Genomic DNA, 23,023 nt, shown 5'->3' with positions numbered 1-23,023 from the left:
GGTCCAGTAATGATGGATTTGGGTGGGAAGAAACCCTGGAACAGGGCGCTATATGAAACATCTGTACAGTACTTCATAACGGTCTTCATGATAGTGCGTCAATTTATTTTCTAACCTGCTTATCTAAAGGTCCAGTAACAGTAGCTTTGGTGGGACACAACCCTGGATGGGATGCCAGTCTATTGCAGATCCCACCATCACATGAAGCACCCGATTTATGATGAATTTCATTGGGATACGGGACATGAACACGGAGTGCTTGCCAGGAAGCTCCCCCACACACTCGGAGAACATGCAAACTGGACTTGGGTGACAAGCAGGCATGTGTGGGCGCTGCTGAGGGCGCCGATATACATTGGCCTGCCCCTGAACACACACCCGCTGTGGTGTGGCTGTAAGGTGCTGTGCTGCATAAGAAAGTCGCTATATGGCAAAGGCAGTTTGATGCAGTAATAAGCCCAAAGTAAAGTATTTTACTTTTAAATTTTTTATCAAATAGTATTTCCTTTTGTGTGAAAGGCGCTATATGGAATGACCGCAATCTGCGTATAAACATCCACTCCTAGTTACTGCAATATGATTTGAATTAGCAGTGCCAAGCAAGATGGCAGCATAAGACCAGACGCTAATGTCCACTAATACAGGCGCTATATAAAGAAGGGTCTTGTAAAGGCCGCTAACTGAAACAAACCCAAGTTCTCATTTTGTGACATCGCACACAGAGTTCTGGGTAACACATGAAATAGACGCAGACATTTTATAATAAAAAAAAACAACTTATTGCATAGTAAATAAACATTTGCAAACGATCCCTCATAAAAGAAAGTTTGTTCCAGATTCTCCTGAGCATTCCATCCAGTAATTCCAGTCCTCCATTTGTCTGCGCTGTAGCTCGTCAATAGGAGAAACACGACCCGCTTCAACTCCAGAGCGCCCTCTGCTGGCTTCTTGTCGTAGAGGCCGTGCGGAGGGCAGAGGCTGCCCGGTTCTCTCTCTCTGACTGGTCAGACGGTACTGGCAGGTCCACCACTACCGAAGACCCCGCTTCCAGACGGACACATCATCCACAGATGGAGGCAATCAGGAGCTGCGCGTCTGCAGGAGGAAATCAGAACAGCAACGGATCGCGCAGTGCGTGGTGGCGATCCGCCAACGAGCGGACGAGGCGTCTCATCAGCCGTCGCTGTCCTTGTGTCCTCGTTCCACCTCGGACTGGAGAGGGGGTGGGGGCGATTCTGGGTCACCGACCATTAAGAACACGTTGAACTGGAGGCGGGTCACTTCCTGGAGTATCCGGGATACGGAGGGGGAGGAGGAAACGGCACCGTCCTGGGCGGGGTGGGCGTGTAAGGAGGCGGCAAGTCAGTCTGCGAGTCCATCTCAAATTCATAGCTGTATGGAGGCGGCGCCACTAGAGGGAGACAGAGAGACAGGAGGAGAGACAGTACAGGCAGGTCAGTTATTGGTGGTAATAATAATAATAATAATAATAATCACTTTCAGGTCGTTTGTGCTTTATTAATATTACCTTAGTTTTTTTTCCCTAGTCAGCTTAAAACATTTACATAGAATTGCTTGCATTTTCTTGTGTTTTTCCAGGTGGAACACAAGCAGGCAAAGTGAGTTGCTCAGGGTCACATCGTGTCAGCAGACGGATTTGAACCCACAACCTCAGGGTTTAAAGGTCAAAGCCTGAACCACTGCAGCACACTTTCTATATTACTGATACGTTGATATGAAAGGCACTATATAATGGAAAGATGGAAGTGAAAGGCACTATATAATGGAAAGATGGGTGTGAAAGGCACTATATAATGGAGAGATGGATGTGAAAGGCACTATATAATGGAAAGATGGAAGTGAAAAACACTGAAAGATGGAAGTGAAGGGTACAATATAATGGAAAGATGGGTGTGAAAGGCACTATATAATGGAAAGATGGAAGTGAAAGACACTATATAATGGAAAGATGGAAGTGAAAGGCACTATATAAGTGATAGAGTGGTGAATACATTTTCTTCTTTTTTTATTTTTCCTGTTGGAGCACAGGCAGGTGAGGTGCCTTGCTCAGGGTCATACATTGTCAATAGCAGGGTTTGAACTCACACCCTCAGGGTCTTAGGTCCAAAGCCTTGCCCACTATGCCACACTGCCCATCATTAAAGAGTTTTCCTCTTCATATATTCATATTATATATATATTATACACACACACACACACACACACATCCATTATCCAACCTGCTATATCCTAACTTACAGGGTCACGGGTGGTCTGCTGGAGCCAATCCCAGCCAGCACAGGGCGCAAGGCAGGAAACAAATCCCTGGCAGGGCGCCAGCCCACCGAGGGACAATTTAGAATCTCTAATGCACCTAACCTGCATGTCTTTGGACTGTGGGAGGAAACCCACGCAGACACTGGGAGAACATGCAAACTCCACGCAGGGAGGACCTGGGAAGCGAACCCAGGTCTCCTAACTGTGAGGCAGCAGCGCTACCTGTGCCACCGTGCTGCCCATATATATTATATATACTCATCATGATAACAAACAACCTAATCCAATTCAAGGTTGTGGTGGGCTGAAGCCTACGGTGGTGTCACAAGGTAGGGTGCAGCCCATTACAGGACGCCAGTCCATAGCAGGGCACACACCCACACCCGTGCCAGTTTAGAACTGCCTATTTCTAAAAATGGACAGATTTAGAGGTAAGGGAGAAATACAAAAATAGTAACCGCCATACATTTTGCTCATATAGCGCCTTTCCCATGCTCAAAGTGCTTCCCAGATATTTAAAAGGAATAAAAGCAGAGAAAAAGTTCAAGTTAGTAATACTGAATACAAACTACTGCCAAACCTTAAACACTAAAGAAGAGATCTTCAGTTTTTGGGATTAAACATACTAATCATTTTAATTAAATTCCTTTAATGTTCTTAACATATACGCATATCGGGGTGTCTTGCTTAGTAACTCCGTCCGGCTTCTCCCTGCTAGGGCAGTAACTTCAAATGGATTGATGAAGGCGCACGCAGGCGAGAAACGAAACTTGTGGTGAAATAGCGGCACCCTGTGGCTGAATGAGAGCACTGCATTAAAGGGAATATCACAATGGAAAATAAACCACGGAGCAAGCGCATTAGAAGATACGAAGGAAGAAACAAATCAGCATATAAAACATGGCATTCTGTGCCCATTAAGACTTTGCACGTTTTACTCGGGCTTGTTTGGGATCTCTTCTAGGATTTCAAGTTTTCCACCATCATCATGGGAAAGGCACTAACCCAGCCACAGGGGATGCACAAACCAGTGTGTTTCTTCATGTTGGTCCCAAGCCCGGATAAATGGGGAGGGTTACGTCAGGAAGGGCATCTGGTGTAAAATTTTGCCAAATCAATATGCAGACAAGAATACAAATTTCCATACCGGATTGGTTGAGCCTGCGGTGGGTTGGCACCCTGCCTGGGATTGGTTCCTGCCTTGTGCCCTGTGTTGGCTGGGATTGGCTCCAGCAGACCCCCGTGACCCTGTGTTCGGATTCAGCGGGTTGGAAAATGGATGGATGGATGGATTGGTTGAGCCCCGGGTTAACAACAACTACCACCAGTACTGTTAGCCAACAGGGTGCTGGTGGAAATTGGGCTACTGTTGGCCGAAGAAGAAGAGGAGGAGGGAGACGTGTCTGAGGCAGAAGGTAAAGAGAGTGGCACTGAGGGTAGGAACTTTGAATGTTGGCAGTATGACTGGTAAGGGGAGAGAGTTAGCAGATATGATGGAGAGAAGGAAGGCTGATATATTGTGTGAGACTCAATGGAAGTGGAGTAAGGCCAGGTGGATCGGAGGGGGATTCAAATTGTCCTATCATGGTGTGGATGGGAGGAGAAATGGAGTAGGAGTTATTCTGAAGGAACAGCATGTCAAGAGTGTTTGGAGGTAAAAAGAGTATCAGACAGAGTGATGATTATGAAGATGGACATTGGAGGTGTGATGATGAATGTTGTTAGTGCATGTGCACCGCAAGCTGGGTGTGAGATGCAGAAGAAAGAAGATTTTTGGAGTGAGTTGGATGAAGTGATGAACAGTGTACCCAAGGGACAGAAAGTGGTGATTGGAGTGGATTTCAGTGGACATGTTGGTGAAGGGAACAGAGGAGACAAGGAGGTGATGGGTAGGTATGGTGTTAAGGAGAGGAATGAAGAAGGTCAGAGGATAGTGGATTTTGCCCAAAGGATGGATATGGCTGTGGTGAATACGTATTTTAGGAAGAGGGAGGAACACAGGGTGACATACAAGAGTGGAGGAAGATGCACACAGGTAGATGACATCCTATGCAGAAGAGTCAATCTGAAGGAGATTGAAGACTGCATAGTGGTGGCAGGGGAAAGTGTAGGATGGTGGTCTGTAGGATGACATTGGGGATCAAGAAGAGGAAGAGAGTGAGGGCAGAGCCAAGGATCAAATGGTGGAAGTTGAAAAAGGAAGACTGCAAGGTTGAGTTTAGGGAGGTGGTGAGATGGGCACTGGGTGGCAGTGAAGAGTTACCAGACAGCAAATGTGGTAAGGGTGACAGCAAGAAGGGTGCTTGGGGTGACATCTGGACAGAGGAAGGAGGAAAAGGAAACCTGGTGGTGAAATAAGGAAATACAGGAGAGTATACTGAGGAAGAGGATGGTGAAGAAGAAGTGAGATAGTCAGAGAGATGGAGAAAGTAGACAAGAGTACAAGGAGATAAGGGGCAAGGTGAAGAGAGAGGTGGCGAAGGTTAAAGAAAAGGCGTATGATGAGTTGTATGAGAGGTTGGACACTAAGGAGGGAGAAAAGGACCGGTGGGCTACAGAGAGGGGCCGGGCTGGGAAAGATGTGCAGAAGGTTAGGGTGATAAAGGATAAAGATGGAGACGTACTCACAAGTGAGGAGAAGGTGTTGAGCAGATGGAAAGAGGACTTTGAGAGGCTGATGAATGAAGAGAACACGAGAGAGAAGAGTAGGGAGCAAGTTGGGGAGACCCTGGAGAGGAGAGGAATGAAGGTCAGTAGGACCACCACGACAGAATACATGTGTGTGAATGACAGGGATGTCAGTGGAATGGTGAGGATGAGGGGAGTAGAGATGGCGAAGATGGATGAGTTTAAATACTTGGGATCAACAGTACAGAGTGAGTTGTGACAGACGGATATCAGCCAAGAGTGAAAGGGAAGGTCTACAGGACAGTAGTGAGGCCAGCTATGAATGACAAATTCAATGCATTTTCTTATTACACACTTTTGGAATGTACCATCTGTTGGAATAACAAATGGAATGCATTTTAGTACCACAAATATTTGGGATGCACCATCTGTTGGAATGACAAATGCAATGCACAGGTCTCTGTTGTGTTCCCTTTAGTATGGGATTCATAAAAGCATTGATAATGGGCTGATGCGCCATCTGTTGGAATGACAAATGCAATGCACAGGTCTCTGTTGTGTTCCCTTTAGTATGGGATTCATAAAAGCATTGTTAATGGGCTGATGCGCCATCCGTTAGAATGACAAATGCAATGCATATGTCTCTGTTGTGATTCATAAAAGCATTGTTAATGGGCTGATGCGCCATCTGTTGGAATGACAGAGACATGCCAGCCACATAGGCACAGACACACAAACCGTTACCCTTATATTAAGGTGGGTGACACTACATGCAACATGCAGGCTCTAGCGTGTATCGCTTTTGAAGTGTGGGCACTTTGCTTGACTCGGGAATCCCGTGGCTCCTGTGTCTGCTTATAGCTGTGGCTGTGCAGGTTTGTGGTTTGCGTGGGTTCAGAGAGTCAAACTCCAGCAATCAGTAATGGGATGACTTTTTCTAAGATGATAAGTCAAGTAATGGAGTTATAATTTGAACAAAGCCACTAATCACTTGTAAAGTGCCAACGCCAACTCTGGTGCTTTGTAAAGTGGGAGGAGCCTGTTGTACACCCACCTGGGTAGCTGCTGATGGCGCTGATATGCATGGGCCTGCCCCTGAACACGCCCACTCGGGAGCCCCGCCCACTCTTCATACACATGCAGATGCAGATGGCCACGCCTGCAATGACACCCATCAGGAAGACGATGCCAAAGACGATGCCAGCAATTGCGGTACCCCTGCAAAATAAAAGAAGAAGAAGAAGTAGACATCAAAAGGAGTAGACGGTGAAGCTTTGGGGGGGGGGCTTTACAGTGGAATCAGTGCTTTTCAGTCAAACGTAAGAACAGCCATTAAAAACATTACTTTGTACTAAGCTACAGTACATCAATCTGCTTTTTATATAGCGCCTTTAACGGAGTGCATCATTACAAAGGGTTTCACAAAGCCATCTAAAATACACTTCTGAGCTGACTTCTGGCACAGATGGCACAGAAGGGGGCAATGACTGGAAAATTCACCTCCATGTCACTAGAGCACGTGGTGCAAGTCCTTCATGTCTTTCACTACTGTTAAAGGCGCTATATAAAATGGAGTAAGTAGCAGGGACACATCCACTTTGGCTTAGTGAGAGTCAGTGTGCACACCTTCATGCCAGGGCTCATGCCCACCTTTTTGAATAGAATAGCGCAAGGTTTACTTAATTGGCGCGTGGTCTTCACACACACCCCAGGGCCAGCTGCCAAAGTGGTACCACACACGCGGAGGGTGAGTGTGTGCCAGGCCAAGGTGGGCACAAGTAAACTACTTGCTGTCTCCTCTCTCCACTCCCAGTGTGTGGGGTATCACAGGGGTCCGGCCATCTTCTGCCAGGTTTGAGCGTCAGCCAGTGGGAGGACAATAGCCTTGAGCAGCAGATGCCCTGGGTGGTCTGCACTTGAGTGAGTGTGTGTGTGGCAGGTTGGGGGTTGGGGGGGGGGGGGGTGTAATTAACATGTCGCAGGAACATAAAAGTGCTTGTTCATGCTGGGGGGTGGGGTGTTAGCACTGTGGGATCTCCTTGGGAACTTGAAAAGCCTTCAGGAATGGGGGTGGGGGTGGGCTGGGATGAGGGTGGGCTGCCACCCCTGGCAGCAGTTAATTAACTTTCACAGTCAACACACGCAATGCACAGTGCACTTCGGGGGTCACCCTGTGGGAGCCGAACTACCCAGCCTGAAGTGACACTTGGGGGACATATGAATCCTAGCCTATGGGGTCCCAGCTTTTTACAGGCCGTTAGCGTGAGATGTGACGTTGGTGACACATTCAAAGCTTCTTTAAGTGGGAATCCTCACCTTTGCCCATGAATGGTGCGGGGGTCTGGCCGTACTGCTCCTCTCTGCAGGGGGGATATCACAGCCCCCCAAGCTCAACAGAATCACCGACCACCCAAAAAAAGTCCTAGCGTGACTCAAACACAATTTATATTTTGTTTCATTGCTGTGATCGTTTTATTTGTAAAGAGATTCTTGGGGGGGCATAATAAAGTATGAAGCCCACAAGCTCTGGGACACATTCTTAATTTGATATAGCGCCTTTCACAAATGAATCTTAACTTAGCGCTCTGTAAAGACTGGTGACTCTAAACCGGCCCCTTGTGAGTGACGGGGTGGGTTGGCCCAGTTGTACACTGTGGTGGGCTGGCGTCCAGTCCCCCTGGGGAGCCCTTCTGTTTCTATAGACGGACAGCAACTTTCACTGCCTCTTCATCATTAGAACTGATTGACACAGCAACATCTTTCAGCCCTTCATCCATCGGACATCACAGCTTTCTTTTCTTTTCTGCAGCCCCTCTGAGCAGCACATTTCCATTTGTATGAATGCCTACTGGGCGGCTGGGTGGTGTAGCGGTTAGCGCTGCCGATTCACCAAGCCACCTGGGCTTCACCCCCACATCACCAATGACGGGCTACTGGTTAGGCTAAGAGCCCAGTGAATGACGGGATACCCTGCTCAGGGTGGTCTCTTGCCCTACATCCAGTGCTGCTTTCATATACTGGGTATACCTGAAACCCCCCCCAAAACGCAACAAGAGGGGCTGAGAATGGAGGTGTGCTTTACAATCAGATCTGAATGGAGCTGCTGCCATCTGTGTGCTGTGCCGCCATCGTTACACCATCACTGTCTATAGAACACTCTGTCTGAACTTATATAGCGCCTTTTAACAGATGCCCCCCAAATGAGAAAAACGCTATATTACTACGAAGTAATGGAAGTGTGTCTTACTGTATATTGAACCTTTAATTAATCAGCCTTAGAACTTCTTCTTCTTATTATTATTAATAATGCATCACAAATATCATTATTGACAAATCAGTCTCAGAATTATTACTATTAATTATCTAAACAAATCACAAATCTCATACGCATTAATCAGCATAAAAACATAATGATCATAAAGTTATTAATAGTATTAAAAATTATAATGGAAATGCATAAGAATTCAAACCTTCATTAATGTACCTCGAGATTAAGAATAATAAAAAAATGAATCAGAGCTCACTTTGATTAATCAGTGTAGAAAATAATAAATAATAATAAAAAGGAATCAATAAATTCACCTTTATAATTAGAGTTAGGCTAGGGTTACAAAGATGATTAAGGTGAGATTTGTAATTAATATTTTTTATTATTAATAATAATAAATTGATCACAATAATAGAACTGAATCACAAATTACATCTAGTACATCTATTACTATTACATCTATTATTATTATTATTATTATTATTATTAAAAGACAAATCTGACCTTCAATAATCCTCATAAAAGAATGATAACAGAAAAGTGCAAACAACAACAACAATAATTATTATTTTTATTGCTATTATTGATAATAAAGGTGCGATTAGTGATTCCTTTCCATTATTATTATTATTTCTATGATCATCATCATTATTACTATTATTTATTACTTTAATTATTATTTCTATGATTATTAATAAAGGTGCAATTAGTGATTCTTTTCCATTATTATTATTTTATTATTATCATTATTACTATTATCATCATCATCATGACTATTATTATTATTATTATCATCATTATTACTATTATTATTTTTATTACTTATTATTATTTTTATGATTATTAACAAAGGTGCGATTAGTGATTCCTTTCCATTATTATTATTTTTTATTATTATCATTATTATCATCATCATTACTATTATTATTTCTATGACTATTAATAAAGGTGCCATTAGTGATTCCTTTCCATTATTATTACTATTTTTAATTATTATCATTACTATCATTATTACTATCATCATCATCATCATTACTATTACTATTTCTATGATTATTAATAAAGGTACGATTAGTGATTCCTTTCCATTATTATTATTATTTTTTATTTTTATCATTATTACTGTTACTATTACCATCATCATCATTATTGCTATTATTATTTCTATGACTATTAATAAAGGTGCCATTAGTGAGTCCTTTCCATTATTATTACTTTTTAAAATTATTATCATTATTATCATTATTACTATTATTACTATCATCATCACCATCATCCTTATTACTATGACAATTAATAAAGGTGCGATTAGTGATTCTTTTCCATTATTATTATTATTATTATTTATTTTTATCATTATTACTATTTTTATCATCATCATCGTCATTATTACTATTATTATTTCTATGACTATTAATAAAGGTGCCATTAGTGATTCCTTTCCATTATTATTACTATTTTTAAATATTGTCATGATTACTATTATTATCATCATCATCATCGTCATTATTACTATTATTATTACTATGAATATTAATAAAGGTGCGATTAGTGATTCATTTCCATTATTGTTACCATTTTTAATTATTATCATTATTACTATTATTACTATCATCATCATCGTCATTATTTCTATGACTATTAATAAAGGTGCGATTAGTGATTCCTTTCCATTATTATTATTATTTTTTATTTTTATCATTATTACTATTACCATCATCATCATTATTGCTATTATTATTTCTATGACTATTAATAAAGGTGCCATTAGTGAGTCCTTTCCATTATTATTACTTTTTTAAATTATTATCATTATTACTATTATTACTATCATCATCACCATCATCCTTATTACTATGACAATTAATAAAGGTGCGATTAGTGATTCTTTTCCATTATTATTATTATTAGTATTTATTTTTATCATTATTACTATTATTATCATCATCATCGTCATTATTACTATTATTATTTCTATGACTATTAATAAAGGTGCCATTAGTGATTCCTTTCCATTATTATTACTATTTTTAATTACTGTCATTATTACTATTATTATCATCATCTTCATCGTCATTATTACTATTATTATTACTATGAATATTAATAAAGGTGCCATTAGTGATTCCTTTCTATTATTATTACCATTTTTAATTATTATCATTATTACTATTATTACTATCATCGTCATTATTTCTATGACTATTAATAAAGGTGCGATTAGTGATTCTTTTCCATTCTTCTTCTTCTCAGAAGTGACTCTCCACTGTCACCTTGTATTTGTCTGTGTGCCCCTCCCCAGAGCTGACCCTCATTTCTATAGCGCCTTTCACCAGTCAGTCCGCTGTGCTTTAAGTCATTTTAAATCTCTTTGTTAATTTTTTCCCCTCACCTTTAAATGTCACTGCTGTCGACTTGTTGCCTTTCTAAGCCTTCTCTTCCCCACTTGTATTGGACCCTCCAGCAGTCTGTTTTCCTTCCTGTTGCCCCTTTCAGCCCCCTGCCAGTCTTCATTTCCTTCAGCACTCCACGGCCTGTCAGCTTGACCTTCGCCCGAGCCCCTCGTAGCGCCTTTCACCTCTGCACTCCGCTGCACTCCTCACATTCAGGTCACCACTCATTCCTCGATTTCTGGTCCCTTTATGACCCCTTAGTGTCTCTCCTGTGCTGGCCTCCAGTTCATGTTAGGGTCCCCTTGCTTGGTTTTGCTCAGTGGCGCCCCCTAGCTGTCACTAACTCAAGCCCTTGTCTCCATTTTACCTGTCACTGATGTCTCGTCCACAGTACTAATGTCAGGTTTAAAGCACTTTTACCCAAAATAAACCCCAATCTACTGACTGAATATAGCGCCTTTCAATGCATATCCAGCAGTGGTCTGCAGAGTACTTACGAGAGCACGTTTCCGATGTAGGCATAGTATGAGCAGCAGAAAGGTGGCACACCGTCACAGCAGTAAGCAGAACAGTCGTCACACAAGGCCTGGCAGCGTCCTGTGGCAGAGACACACACACAAATCAGGGGGTCAGGCGGGACAAAGTCGAGACAAACCAAACGGGGCAGCCATGTTTCCAGAAAAGAAGTCACAGGGCTGGCCAGATTGTATACTGAGAGAGCAATGGAGGGGGCACAGAGGCCTGAGCCATTTGTCCATCCCAAGTGACACCCACCCACACAACAAGCAGCTGCAACTGCAGAAGTGCAAGCAGATCAAAGACACCACCGCCATTTGGCACATTAATGCTCCCTTCAGGATTTTGTGCCGCCACACTCGCATCACCCATGACCTCCCACAATAAAGCTGGCACCTGAACCCACGTGACAGCTGCTCTGCGAGTGCCAGCTTGGCTCAAACAGCTTTATGAAGGGTCTGTCGCCAAGTAGCCACGAGGCACATTCAGACTTGGGATGGAGGCTTCGGTGAAAGGCGCCATATAAAATCAGGGAATTATAAAACCATCACAGGGATTCAGGGAACGCCTCATATTTGCCCACCTCATACTGGACTGCTGTGTCCTGGCATATTTAGGGCAGAGAGTACCCTGTGTGACCCCCCCCCCCCCCGCCAACACATTTGTTTCTGTTTTTGAATCACTGTGGGCATTTATTTGTATTGCACTGTTTATTAATTTGGGGGGGACACAGTGGCTTGTGGTTAGCACTACTGCATCACCACTAGAGGGCAGTCAGGTCAGTTTGGGGAGCCTGCACTGGTACTGCACATCCACCACATCATGACAAAACACCTCGGCGACCCCCCCCCCCCCCCCCCAGGCAGACCCGCGGTCCAGTCCCACCCATCTATCTGCCACAGCCAGGTGTTACGTGGGCATCCCCTTGGCCTGGTCCAGCCATTCGGGTCCTCAACAATGAGCTGGATCACCCTCGGGTAATCGCGCCACATGGCCATAGTGTTATAATAACCGACACTCCTTCACAATGCAGGTCATGGGTCTCATTCGGAACCCCAAAGTCAAACCAGTGGTACCCAAGGATTCTCCAAAGAGACACCAAAGGAATGGGCGGCACGGTGGCGCAGTGGGTAGCGCTGCTGCCTCGCAGTTGGGAGATCTGGGTTCGCTTCCCGGGTCCTCCCTGCGTGGAGTTTGCATGTTCTCCCCGTGTCTGCGTGGGTTTCCTCCGGGCGCTCCGGTTTCCTCCCACAGTCCAAAGACATGCAGGTTAGGTGGATTGGCGATTCTAAATTGGCCCTAGTGTGTGTGTGGGTGTGTCTGTGTGTGTCCTGCGGTGGGTTGGCACCCTGCCCAGGATGGGTTCCCTGCCTTGTTGGCTGGGATTGGCTCCAGCATACCCCCGTGACCCAGTGTTCGGATTCAGCGGGTTGGAAAATGGATGGATGGATGGACACCAAAGGAGTCCTGTCTTCATCTCAGGTCATTGGATGGTGTCCACGTCTCACAAACAGGGGGCACTGGGACTCCTTCATCCTTTTGTGCCACACACACCCCTTTTCCAGTGACCTCATGACCCCCTCCCCATGCTCTCCCAATCCGTCTACTGACTTCATAGAAAGAGTCATCAGACCTTAAGAGTCACCTAAACCTCTCGATGACGAGGTCGACACTCACTCCGCAGACAGACAGGCACACTACTGATGGCCGTCCCCAAGACGTCATTAAAGACGGAGTCAATGGAGGCTCTGATGGGGGCTCTTGAGCAACTGTGCCAGGAGTCCGAGTGTCTGGGCTTGTGAGTGATCCAGGCCACTAGAGGGCACCCCTAAAATGGGCACCTGGGGGTCACACGTCTAAAACCGGCCTATGCTTGGCAAGCCGTTTCATATGCAAAAGTCACAATTCATATAAAACACAAACATGGCGTGGAAATCGGCATTCAAGCTACAGAACATTTCGGCCCTCCGCGGACTCTTTTGGGGGGTCCGAGTTGGCAGGAGAGAGGAGCGAACAGAAAATCTCAATTCATTGCGTGTTTCAGTGAAGCGTCCGTCACACTCCGATGTCCGTCCATCCGTTTTCTAAACCTGCAACGCCCGATTTCCGTGTGGTGGCCTTTGTAACGTGGGCTCCAATTCAGCGCACGGCTCCGAGGGGACACCTTTAGGACCCCTAAATGGGCGTATAAGGCAGTCAGTCGTCATCGCACACATACCATAGTAACAAGATTGGTGTTTTGAAGTTTCTCCATGTATCTCAGTTGCCGCAAAATAAGCACTTTCCATTTTTAGGAAGTTCGAAACAGTAAACCTAGCGACTTGGATGTGAACGTTGCAGCGTTTTCTGTTATTTATTTGCTTCGTCAAAGAGACAGATCTGACATTTTGTTTTTTACTTTTATATTTCATATTTTGTCAGAGTGTGACGATTTGTTCAGATCGACAGGCTGCTGTTTGTATGTTGGCAGCCATGAACCGCAGCGAGGCACACTACCGTTACTGACCACGTATCTCTGTCTGTTTTAAGGATGTGCCAGCGACAGCTGCTTTGGGCAGGACAGATTGTAGTATCCATTGTTGTGTCCTCTAAACCCGCTTACCCAGCACAGGGGGCAGCCTGAGACGATCCCAGCATGCAATGGGCACAAGTAGGAATAACCCCTGGACAGAATATCAGATCATTACTCACACATAACGGGGGCGACTTAATCTGCATGTGTTTGGACTGTGGGAGGAAACTGAAGCAAATCCACATGCAAAATCTATACAGGGAGCACCCGGGACGAGACCCCCAGACTCCTTGGTACAAGAGAGCAGTGCTACCGCTGTGTCATCGCGCACCTTATTCATCGATTAATGTGTTTACACTAATCGTGGGCTTCAAAATTCAGGAAAAAATATTCTCCGAGACAAGTTTGAGTACCACAATGTGTCTATTTATGGGGTGGGGAAGCAGTCCCCCCGGCCACTCCTTAAACTCCACCAAATGTCAGTTAATGCGTTTTCACATTCACTCAAGTTTCATTTTCTGTGTTCTCCTATTAATTGAAAGTAAAGACGTCTCTCAGAAACATGGCCAAAAGTATACGTTCATGAGGTCATGAATATTCAAAAGGGGCACTTCTTAAGCCATACATGGTTATCAGTGAGAGGTAACGGGGCGTGGCCAAAAGTGACATGGCCAAAATTATACGGTCATGAATATTCAAAAGGGACTTTTTTAAGCCATACATGGTTACAGGTGGGAAGTGATGGGGTGTGGCCAAAAGCAACATGGCCAAAATTATACGGTCATGAATATTCAAAAGGGACACTTCTTAAGCCATACATGGTTATCAGTGAGAGGTAACGGGGCGTGGCCAAAAGTGACATGGCCAAAATTATACGGTCATGAATATTCAGAAGGGCCATTTTTAAAGCCATACGTGGTTACTAGTTAGAGGTGACAGGGTGTGGCCAAAAGCAACATAGCCAAAATTATACGGTCATGAGGCTATGAATATTCAGAAGGGCCATTTTTAAAACCATACATGGTTACCAGTGAGAGGTAACGGGGCGTGGCCAAAAGTGACATGGCCAAAATTATACAGTCATGAATATTCAGAAGGGCCATTTTTAAAGCCATACGTGGTTACTAGTTAGAGGTGATGGGGTGTGGCCAAAAGCAACATGGCCAAAATTATACGGTCATGATTATTCAAAAGGGACGTTTCTTAAGCCATACATGGTTATTGGTGGGACGTGATGGGGCGTGGCCAAAAGCGACATGGCCAAAATTATATGGTCATGAATATTCAAAAGGGACGTTTCTTAAGCCATACATGGTTACAGGTGGGACGTGATGGGCCATGGACAAAAGTATACGGTCATGAATATTCAAAAGGGACGTTTCTTAAGCCATACATGGTTACAGGTGGGACGTGATGGGGCGTGGCCAAAAGTGACATGGCCAAAATTATACGGTCATGAATATTCAAAAGGGACGTTTCTTAAGCCATACATGGTTACTGGTAGGAGGTGATGGGCCGTGGCCAAAAAACGACGGACAAAAGTATACGGTCATGAATATTCAAAAGGGGCACTTCTTAAGCCATACATGGTTATCAGTGAGAGGTAACGGGGCATGGCCAAAAATGACATGGCCAAAATTATATGGTCATGAGGCTATGAATCTTCAGAAGGGCCATTTTTAAAGCCATACGTGGTTACTGGTTAGAGGTGATGGGGTGTGGCCAAAAGTAACATGGCCAAAATTATACGGTCATGAATATTCAAAAGGGACGTTTCTTAAGCCATACATGGTTACTGGTAGGAGGTGATGGGCCGTGGCCTAAAGCAACATGGCCAAAATTATATGGTCATGAGGTCATGAATATTCAAAAAGCGTGTTTTTTTTAAACCATACATGGTTACTGGTGGGATGTGATGGGGCGTGGCCAAAAGTGAGTGCCCGAGCACATAGTTTCAATTCGATTTGAGATTTATTAAGAAGGGCCCCTTAACCTGAAAATTGCTCCTTTGGGCACTGAGCTCTGCACTCTGACCCACAAAGTTCATGCGAAAGGACAGTTTCTCCTCAGGGATTAACAAAATACACCAAATCAAAAAAATTTGGTGTGAGACCTGGCGTGTGCACAATTTTAGAAATGCTGCTTTAGTGTTTCTAGTGTAAGCAGAATTGTAATGGGGAATCTAAGCAAGGCTTCATAGGCGAGACCCCTGGAGTCTGGGAGTCTATTCAGGTTTCCCAGTCTAAATCAATCATGAACCCAGAAGTCGGCCAAACAGCAACTGATGGACCTTACAGGACAGAAACATCTAAAGACCAGTTCTAGCCGGTCCACGGTGGTCCTAACCCTGCTTTTGGTTTCTTTTTGTTTTATACAGTATATGGACGGCGTTGTTTCGCAGTCTTTCATTTATCACATATATAAATTAGGACCCCCGATGTTCCACGTTATCCAACACGAACCTGTTAGCGTAATCTTTTACATTTCTTATAGTTCATAAAAGTTTTGCCGTGAATATCGTGTGAAAGTAAAGACGTCTCTCAGGAACATGGCCAAATTTAGATGGTCATGAATATTCAAAAGGGGCGTTTCCTAAGCCATACATGGTTACTGCTGGGAGGGGAAGTGCAAATACCACACTGCGAGGTGAGTGAGTGGTTGAGGAGCTGGGGACTCTGGGAAAGTGGGTGTGACTCACTGACCCCTCCCCAGCCACACCCCTCAACTACAGTCAGTGTGTCACCAGCGCTGATCGGGTACACCTGCTCTGCTGTTTCATTCATTCAGGATCTTCATGTTTATACCTTTTAAAGCACTGGGGGTGAACCGCCGGTGGGCAGAGGTGGGCACTGTGCAGCGGGAGCTAAATGGAGACCTAAATATCAATTTAACCTCACTTGCAACATGGTGGAGATACACGGACTACCTACCTTTTTGAGGATACGTATGACACACCGGCCCAAACCAAGGCACACACACCCCCAAATAACATCCGTTATTACGTTGACAAATGTGGCATCATAGAGCGGCACGCAGTCGGATTACCGTTTTGCATTCCTCATAATTTGTGCCTGCATTTCCCATTTCTGAATATACAAGTGAATTCTGCCCTCAATTAGGTTGTCACCAAAATGCCTAAATCACATCTTTCGATGTCCTCCATTACAGCCCCCCACTGTCACCTGTTGTGTTAATGAGTGACAAAGCTGTGCGCCTTTACCATCCGAAGCGACTGGCAAACAAATCAAAGAGGAAAAGTTTTAACAAAAAATGTACAGATCTGAGGTCACGGCTCTCAAGGTAAAATTAAAACAGCAAACTAAATGCCAAGTTAAGGGGGCACGGGATGTTTCTCTGTTTCAACACAGTCGGGTTTGCCAAGTCTTCTCAAAAATGTGTACGGCGTGCTGCTGCTCAGGCTCTCTCGGAGAGAACGGTCCTCTCCCAATAAACGTCCTTGAAGAATAAACACGGAGAGTTTCAACAAAATCGGGTGAATGGAAGCTGAATTGTTTCATGCAGACAGACTGACCGACCGACTGACCGGCAAGCAGGGCTATCACCGCAGGTGCTTTTCACGTTGTATGGGTTTGCACCTAAAGACCAGTTAGCATGAAGGTTGACTCACCAATTTATGAAACTGCTTAGAATGAAACCTGCAGCCACTGTGGTACCCCAGGAGTGAATTTGAGAACCACCTGACCCCCCCCCCCCCCCATATATCTGGGCACTAATAATGAAGTCCATTATTTTAACTGTACGGGCTGACATTTGGTACTTCTGCAAAGTACTGTTGACCACTGCTTCTGGATAAGGACATCTGGATACAATTTTAGCTGTATAGTGGTCCTAATAAGCCCCCTCAAAGTTCAAGAATGATACAGTGGCAGTTTTGGAATAAAAAATTCTGGGCGGGCAAGCAAAGTCCCTGGAGAGTGAAATGCTGTCAGAAGGGGAGGAGCCTGAGAGAAGCACAACCAATCAGAAAGGGCGAGGAAAGAGAAAGAGAGAGAGACATACACACATGTGATCAGGAGGGGCGGGGCCAGAGGTAGAGCATAAGGCATATTATTATTATTATTATTATTACCCACATGCCATCAGTAGGGTTAAGGTCTGAGAGAAGCACAACCAATCAGAAAGGGCGAGGAAAGAGAGAGAGACATACACACATGTGATCAGGAGGGGCGGGGCCAGAGGTAGAGCATAAGGCATATTATTATTATTATTATTATTACCCACATGCCATCAGTAGGGTTAAGGTCTGAGAGAAGCACAACCAATCAGAAAGGGCGAGGAAAGAGAGAGAGACATACACACATGTGATCAGGAGGGGCGGGGCCAGAGGTAGAGCATAAGGCATATTATTATTATTATTATTATTATTACCCACATGCCATCAGTAGGGTTAAGGTCTGAGAGAAGCACAACCAATCAGAAAGGGCGAGGAAAGAGAGAGAGAGAGAGAGACATACACACATGTGATCAGGAGGGGCGGGGCCAGAGGTAGAGCATAAGGCATATTATTATTATTATTATTATTACCCACATGCCATCAGTAGGGTTAAGGTCTGAGAGAAGCACACACAATCAGAAAGGTCAGGACCCGAGACAAACACACACTACCAGAAGAGGCGGGGCCAGAGACAGAGATACACACACACATGGTCAGAAGGGGTTTGGGGTGGGGGTGGGGAAAGAGGTGCATACACTTACCCTCAAAGGTGCCTAGGGCCTAAGGGAGACACACATTGTCAAATGGGACAAGGCCAGAGAGCGAGAGAAAGAGACATACAAAAATGCGGTTAGAAGGGGTGGAGCTTAAGAGCAAATGTGAGACATATACACACACATGCGGTCAGCTGGGGCGGAGCCTGCAAAACAGAGCGAAAGATGCACACGCTGTCAGAAGGGTTGGGGCCTGAGAGGGACACACACTGTCAGAAGGGGGGGGGAGAGAGGGAGGGATAAAGAGAGAGACACACTTACAGTACATATATTGTCAGAAGTGGGTGGGGCCTAAGGGAGAGCAAGAGATATACAAACATGCAGTCAGAAGGAGCAAGGACATACACACACATGCACACAACACATACAAACACTCTCGGCAGGGGTGGGGTCTGAGAAAGAGAAAAACAGAGCAAGGGGTGGAGCCCAAGAGAGAGAGAGAGAGAGATGTTATGAGAAAGGGTGTGGCCAGTGATAAAGCAAGAGACATTTACAGAGGATGTCAGAAAGGGTGACAGCTGAGAAAGGCACACACTATCAGAAAGATCAGGAAGACAGACTCAGGCTTTACTGGGGGGGGGGGGGGGGGGGGGGGGGAGAGGGAGATACATACACATACTGTAAGAAGTAGGTGGGGCCTAAAAGAGGCACACAGTGTTGGAAGGGGCGGGGCCAGAGAGAGAGCAAGAGATTTACAAACTCAGAGTCAGAAGGGGTGGGGCTTTAGAGAGACACATATTATTAGAAGGGACAGGGACAGAAATAGAGCAAGGGACACTTACACACGCTGTCGGAAGGGGTGAGGGCTGAGAGAGACACACATGCTATGATAGAGATCAGGGGCTAAGATGGACACACACTGTCAAAAGAGGCGGGACCTGAGAAAGACATACCCTGTCAGAAGGGGTGGGGTTTAAGTAAGAGAAAGAGACAGAGAGGCACTCATACACATACTGTCAGAAGTCCATGGGACCTGAGAGAGAGACACACACACTGTCAGAAGGAGCAGGGCCAGAGAGAGCGAGACACACACACACACACATACATACACAGAGACACACCCATATGGTCAGGTGTGTGTGGACCTCAGAAAAATACACTTCAATAATGGGCGGGACTTAGGAGAGTGGGCGGGGCTTGAGAAAGAGTGATTAGGGAAAGACAGAGACAGAGAGAGAGAGAGAAAAATACACACACACTGTCAGCAGGAGTGAGGCATGAGAGAAAGAAACAGAGGCACACCCATATGGTCAGACACTGCAAAATGGGCGGGGCTTAGGAGAGTGGGCGGGGCTTAAGAGAGAGTGATTAGGGAGAGAGAGAGGCAGACTCACTGTCAGTAGGTACAGGTCTGGGTGAGAGACGCTGTCAGAAGGGCAACCTGGTGGTTGTGTATGTATGAGGAAGAGAGAGAGGGAGATGATGAAGGTCTTAAAGAGGCCGATCTATGACACCTACTCCTCAATTCAAATCAATTGGCTTGGATCAGCTGACTGACTTGGCGGAAGTGAGCAGTGCAGATGGTTGATGGTGTTTTGTTTTTTTCCCTCACACCAAGTGAGCAGTGTGGAGTGCAGTCAGTTTCACGAATGTGCAGGCAGGAGACGCAGCAGAAATAAAAATCATTGGAGCCACACGTAGAAGGCAGGAGTAGCAGCAGCTGGACTGAAAGACGGCCAATGAAGCAGATGGCCTCCAGTAAACCTCATGTTTAGTGGTCGAGGGGGAGGCACTGCACTTGATGATGTATTCGGCAACAGTTCAGTGACCCAAAGCATACAGCCAAGACAATGCTGAAGGACATCAGGACAAGTCTCCAAGTGTCCTCGAGTGGCCCAGTCCAAGCCCAGACTTAAACCCCATACAACATCTGTGTGGTGAGACCTGAAGATGGCAGTCCAGACACTTCCCATTCAGCCTCACAGAACTGGAGAGGATCTGCCAGGGAGAATGGGATAAAGTGCCCAAATCCAGGTGTGCAAAGCTTATAGAGACCCAAAGCTACAGCAACTGCTGTCAAAGGGGCTCCTGCAAAATACTTCATTCAAAGTCTGAATACTTCTACGAATGAAAGATTTCAGTTTTTGATTTTAAATAAATTTGCAAACTTTTCTGAAACGGTTTCACTTTGTCATTATCTGTTACCGAGTGTAGAGAAGACATATGGGCCAAGAAAGCAAATGTGTCCATTAAAAATTAAACCTGCAACACAATAAAGTATTTAGAAAGTGAAGGGGTCAGGAAACACACACACATATTTTATATATTCATCCATCCATTATCCAACCTGCTAACTACAGGGTCACGGGGGTCTGCTGGAGCCAATCCCAGCCAACACAGGGCACAAGGCAGGAAACAAACCCCAGGGCAGGGCGCCAGCCCACCGCAGGGCACACACACACACACACACTAGGGACAATTTAGAATCGCCAATGCACCTAACCTGCATGTCTTTGGACTGTAGGAGGAAACCCATGCAGACACAGGGAGGACATGCAAACTCCACACAGGGAGGACCTGGGAAGCGAACCCAGGTCTACCTTACTGCGAGGCAGCAGCATTATCCACTGCGCCACCTATTTTATATATATATATATATATATATATATATATATATATATATATATATATATATATAAAATGGGGGGGGGGGAGGCAGGGATGGATCATAAAATCTTATTTATTATTTAAGTGCCGTTCTTTTTAAGCATGCTGGGTTCAAGTCCAAGAGTCTGTTAATGGCGTTTTCAAAACCGTATCACAGATCTTCGCTTCCATTCCATATTATAATGTATATATAGTAGTATACACAGTATAGTAGTATATTTAAAAGCGCTAGGCACAAATAAACTGAATTGCCCCTAGCACTCCTTAATTCCCACTGTCCTCTGGATAAGTCGTTATTGATCCCAATCTTGGTCGTCAATGCAGAGGTATGATGAAGGTCAGCTAATGAGTGATGTAAACCGTTTCGGGTGTGTAAACGTCCACATTCGCACACACACGCGTAGCTCACGTGCAAGTCGTAAATGTCCGTTTATGATTTAACACCACTTGTTGTCTTAAATCCATTTGAAAAAGTTGCGACTCCGTATCATATTGTTCACATTTTCCTAAAAAAAGTCCAGACTTGGTCTTGGTGACTTCCTCGATTAGCCACAGTGTCTATGGTTCGAGTCTCACGCGCAGTTCGTGTGGAGACTGCACGTTCTCCCCGTGTGTACGTGAGATCAATGAGTTACGCATGGAAAAGGCGCTATATAACTAACATTATCAGCATTATTATTAGTAGTTTTCCTGCTATTCTGAATTGGCGATTGCCTACTGACTGTGTAAGTCCGCATGGGGCCGAACAATATCATGTTACGTAAATCACGACAAAGCAAGCGTACATGCGGCACAGCAGAACCGACACCCGTTTAATATCGATCCGGAGGTGGATTACTGACTGCCCCGCACACCCACAAACACACACATACACTGCCGCCGCCCCCAGCTAACCCCCCCCCCGCTCGCTCAGACGTGGCTGCCACACTGTGTACCCCCTATCATTATCGGCACAGGCGTCGACTCGTCGCTCACAGTAACTGGCCATTCCACGACACTTTAACACGCGCATTCCTATTGGGATAGATAGGCTGTTTGGAAAACGCCTGGGATTCGGGTAGAAGAGCCGGGCCGGGTGACACTGCCCAGTTCTTCTTCTTTATTCTTTCTGCGACGGTCCCAGGCGCACTAATCAACTTTTCACACCTCGAGCGTACTTACCGAGGCAACAGCAAAACACGATCGGCAACAGCGGCAAAAGTTGTCTGGCCATCACCACAGCAACAGCTCCTAAGTGGGTGAAGTTGTTCACGGGACCTCCTGGAAAAAAGGCACCGATGGTGGTGGGCCGACCGGCTCGAGTCGCGATCCTTTAGCACCGATCGGCAAATCCAGTGAGGTGGGTCTTGGGTCAGGGTGTGTAGAGTCTGATTGGAGGAGACCCGCTGACCCACGTGCAGAGCTTCCCGACTCCTTTGTCTCCTCATACCGGAGGAGGGAGGTGGGGTGGGCGGAGAGTGGATTGGGGGGGCGGGTAGCCGACACTCTCTCTCTCTCTCTCTCACGAATCAAATAAAAAAGTAATCCTCTTCTCTCAAGTTTCAGTCCCGCTAGGGGGCGCGCGCGGATTCCGTGAAGTTAACTTCTGTGCATTCCGATCGTTGACGGGGACGCTGAAGGTGACGCGACGGCGCAGAGCGAAAAGCGGACCCCATAACGACCAGCGAAACGTTTAATTATTTGTAAAGTCACACGTCTCTGTCCCGTACACCCTTCTTGAAACTTATTGACCATTTTTGCTTTTCTTTACTACAGCTTACTTTAATAACTCCCAGTTATTTTAAACACAGTTGTTTTACTATTGGACAGGTTACATGGGCCATATTTTCTAAAGACATTTCCTAATTTATATTTACACATGTCTTTTATTTACGTATCCCCTAACTGTAAAGATATTATTGCTTCTGTGTTCCTCAAGAGCGCACTTTCAATGCCAGTTGTAAATAAAAAATAAAAAGATCCCTAACTCCCTTTATTGTCTGAATCACTTTTTCAGGTTTTCTTTCTATTTCTGAGACCACCTTTGCCTTTTTTTTGGGGAGGGGGATTTGTACTGCCATGTCCCTCAATTTCTGGATGCTGATTGCTTTAATT

General features: G+C 45.1%; 1 protein-coding gene across 2 annotated transcripts; it reads right to left on the bottom strand.

Moving 5' to 3' along the window:
- Positions 1 to 432: 432 nt before the first annotated feature.
- On the bottom strand, positions 433 to 22,385 carry cyyr1 (cysteine/tyrosine-rich 1). 2 transcript variants are annotated; one of them, XM_051926029.1, is made up of 4 exons: positions 22,091 to 22,379; positions 11,064 to 11,163; positions 5,960 to 6,123; positions 561 to 1,411 (listed from the first exon to the last, which is right to left on the bottom strand). In XM_051926029.1, the coding sequence occupies exons 1-4, from the start codon at positions 22,140 to 22,142 to the stop codon at positions 1,278 to 1,280; spliced, it is 450 nt and encodes a 149-aa protein (XP_051781989.1). In that variant the 5' UTR covers positions 22,143 to 22,379; the 3' UTR covers positions 561 to 1,277. The 2 variants fall into 2 exon arrangements, with proteins under 2 accessions (XP_051781987.1, XP_051781989.1); XM_051926027.1 differs by lacking the exon at positions 11,064 to 11,163 and having other exon boundaries at positions 433 to 1,411; positions 22,091 to 22,385.
- Positions 22,386 to 23,023: the final 638 nt, after the last annotated feature.

Source organism: Erpetoichthys calabaricus, chromosome 4 (genome assembly GCF_900747795.2).
Source record: "Erpetoichthys calabaricus chromosome 4, fErpCal1.3, whole genome shotgun sequence".
Taxonomy (NCBI): domain Eukaryota; kingdom Metazoa; phylum Chordata; class Cladistia; order Polypteriformes; family Polypteridae; genus Erpetoichthys; species Erpetoichthys calabaricus.
Note: the sequence above shows the minus strand (reverse complement) of the source record. Positions and strands in the feature narration are given on the sequence as shown.

Excerpts from the sequence above, each read along its gene's own strand:
- cyyr1 (XM_051926027.1), bottom strand. The coding sequence starts at position 22,356 with ATGAGGAGACAAAGGAGTCGGGAAGCTCTGCACGTGGGTCAGCGGGTC. Across the intron at positions 6,124-22,090 it reads CGTGTTTTGCTGTTGCCTCG|GGGTACCGCAATTGCTGGCA; the intron begins GTAAGTACGCTC and ends TTTATTTTGCAG. Across the intron at positions 1,412-5,959 it reads CGCCATCAGCAGCTACCCAG|TGGCGCCGCCTCCATACAGC; the intron begins GTGGGTGTACAA and ends GTCTCCCTCTAG.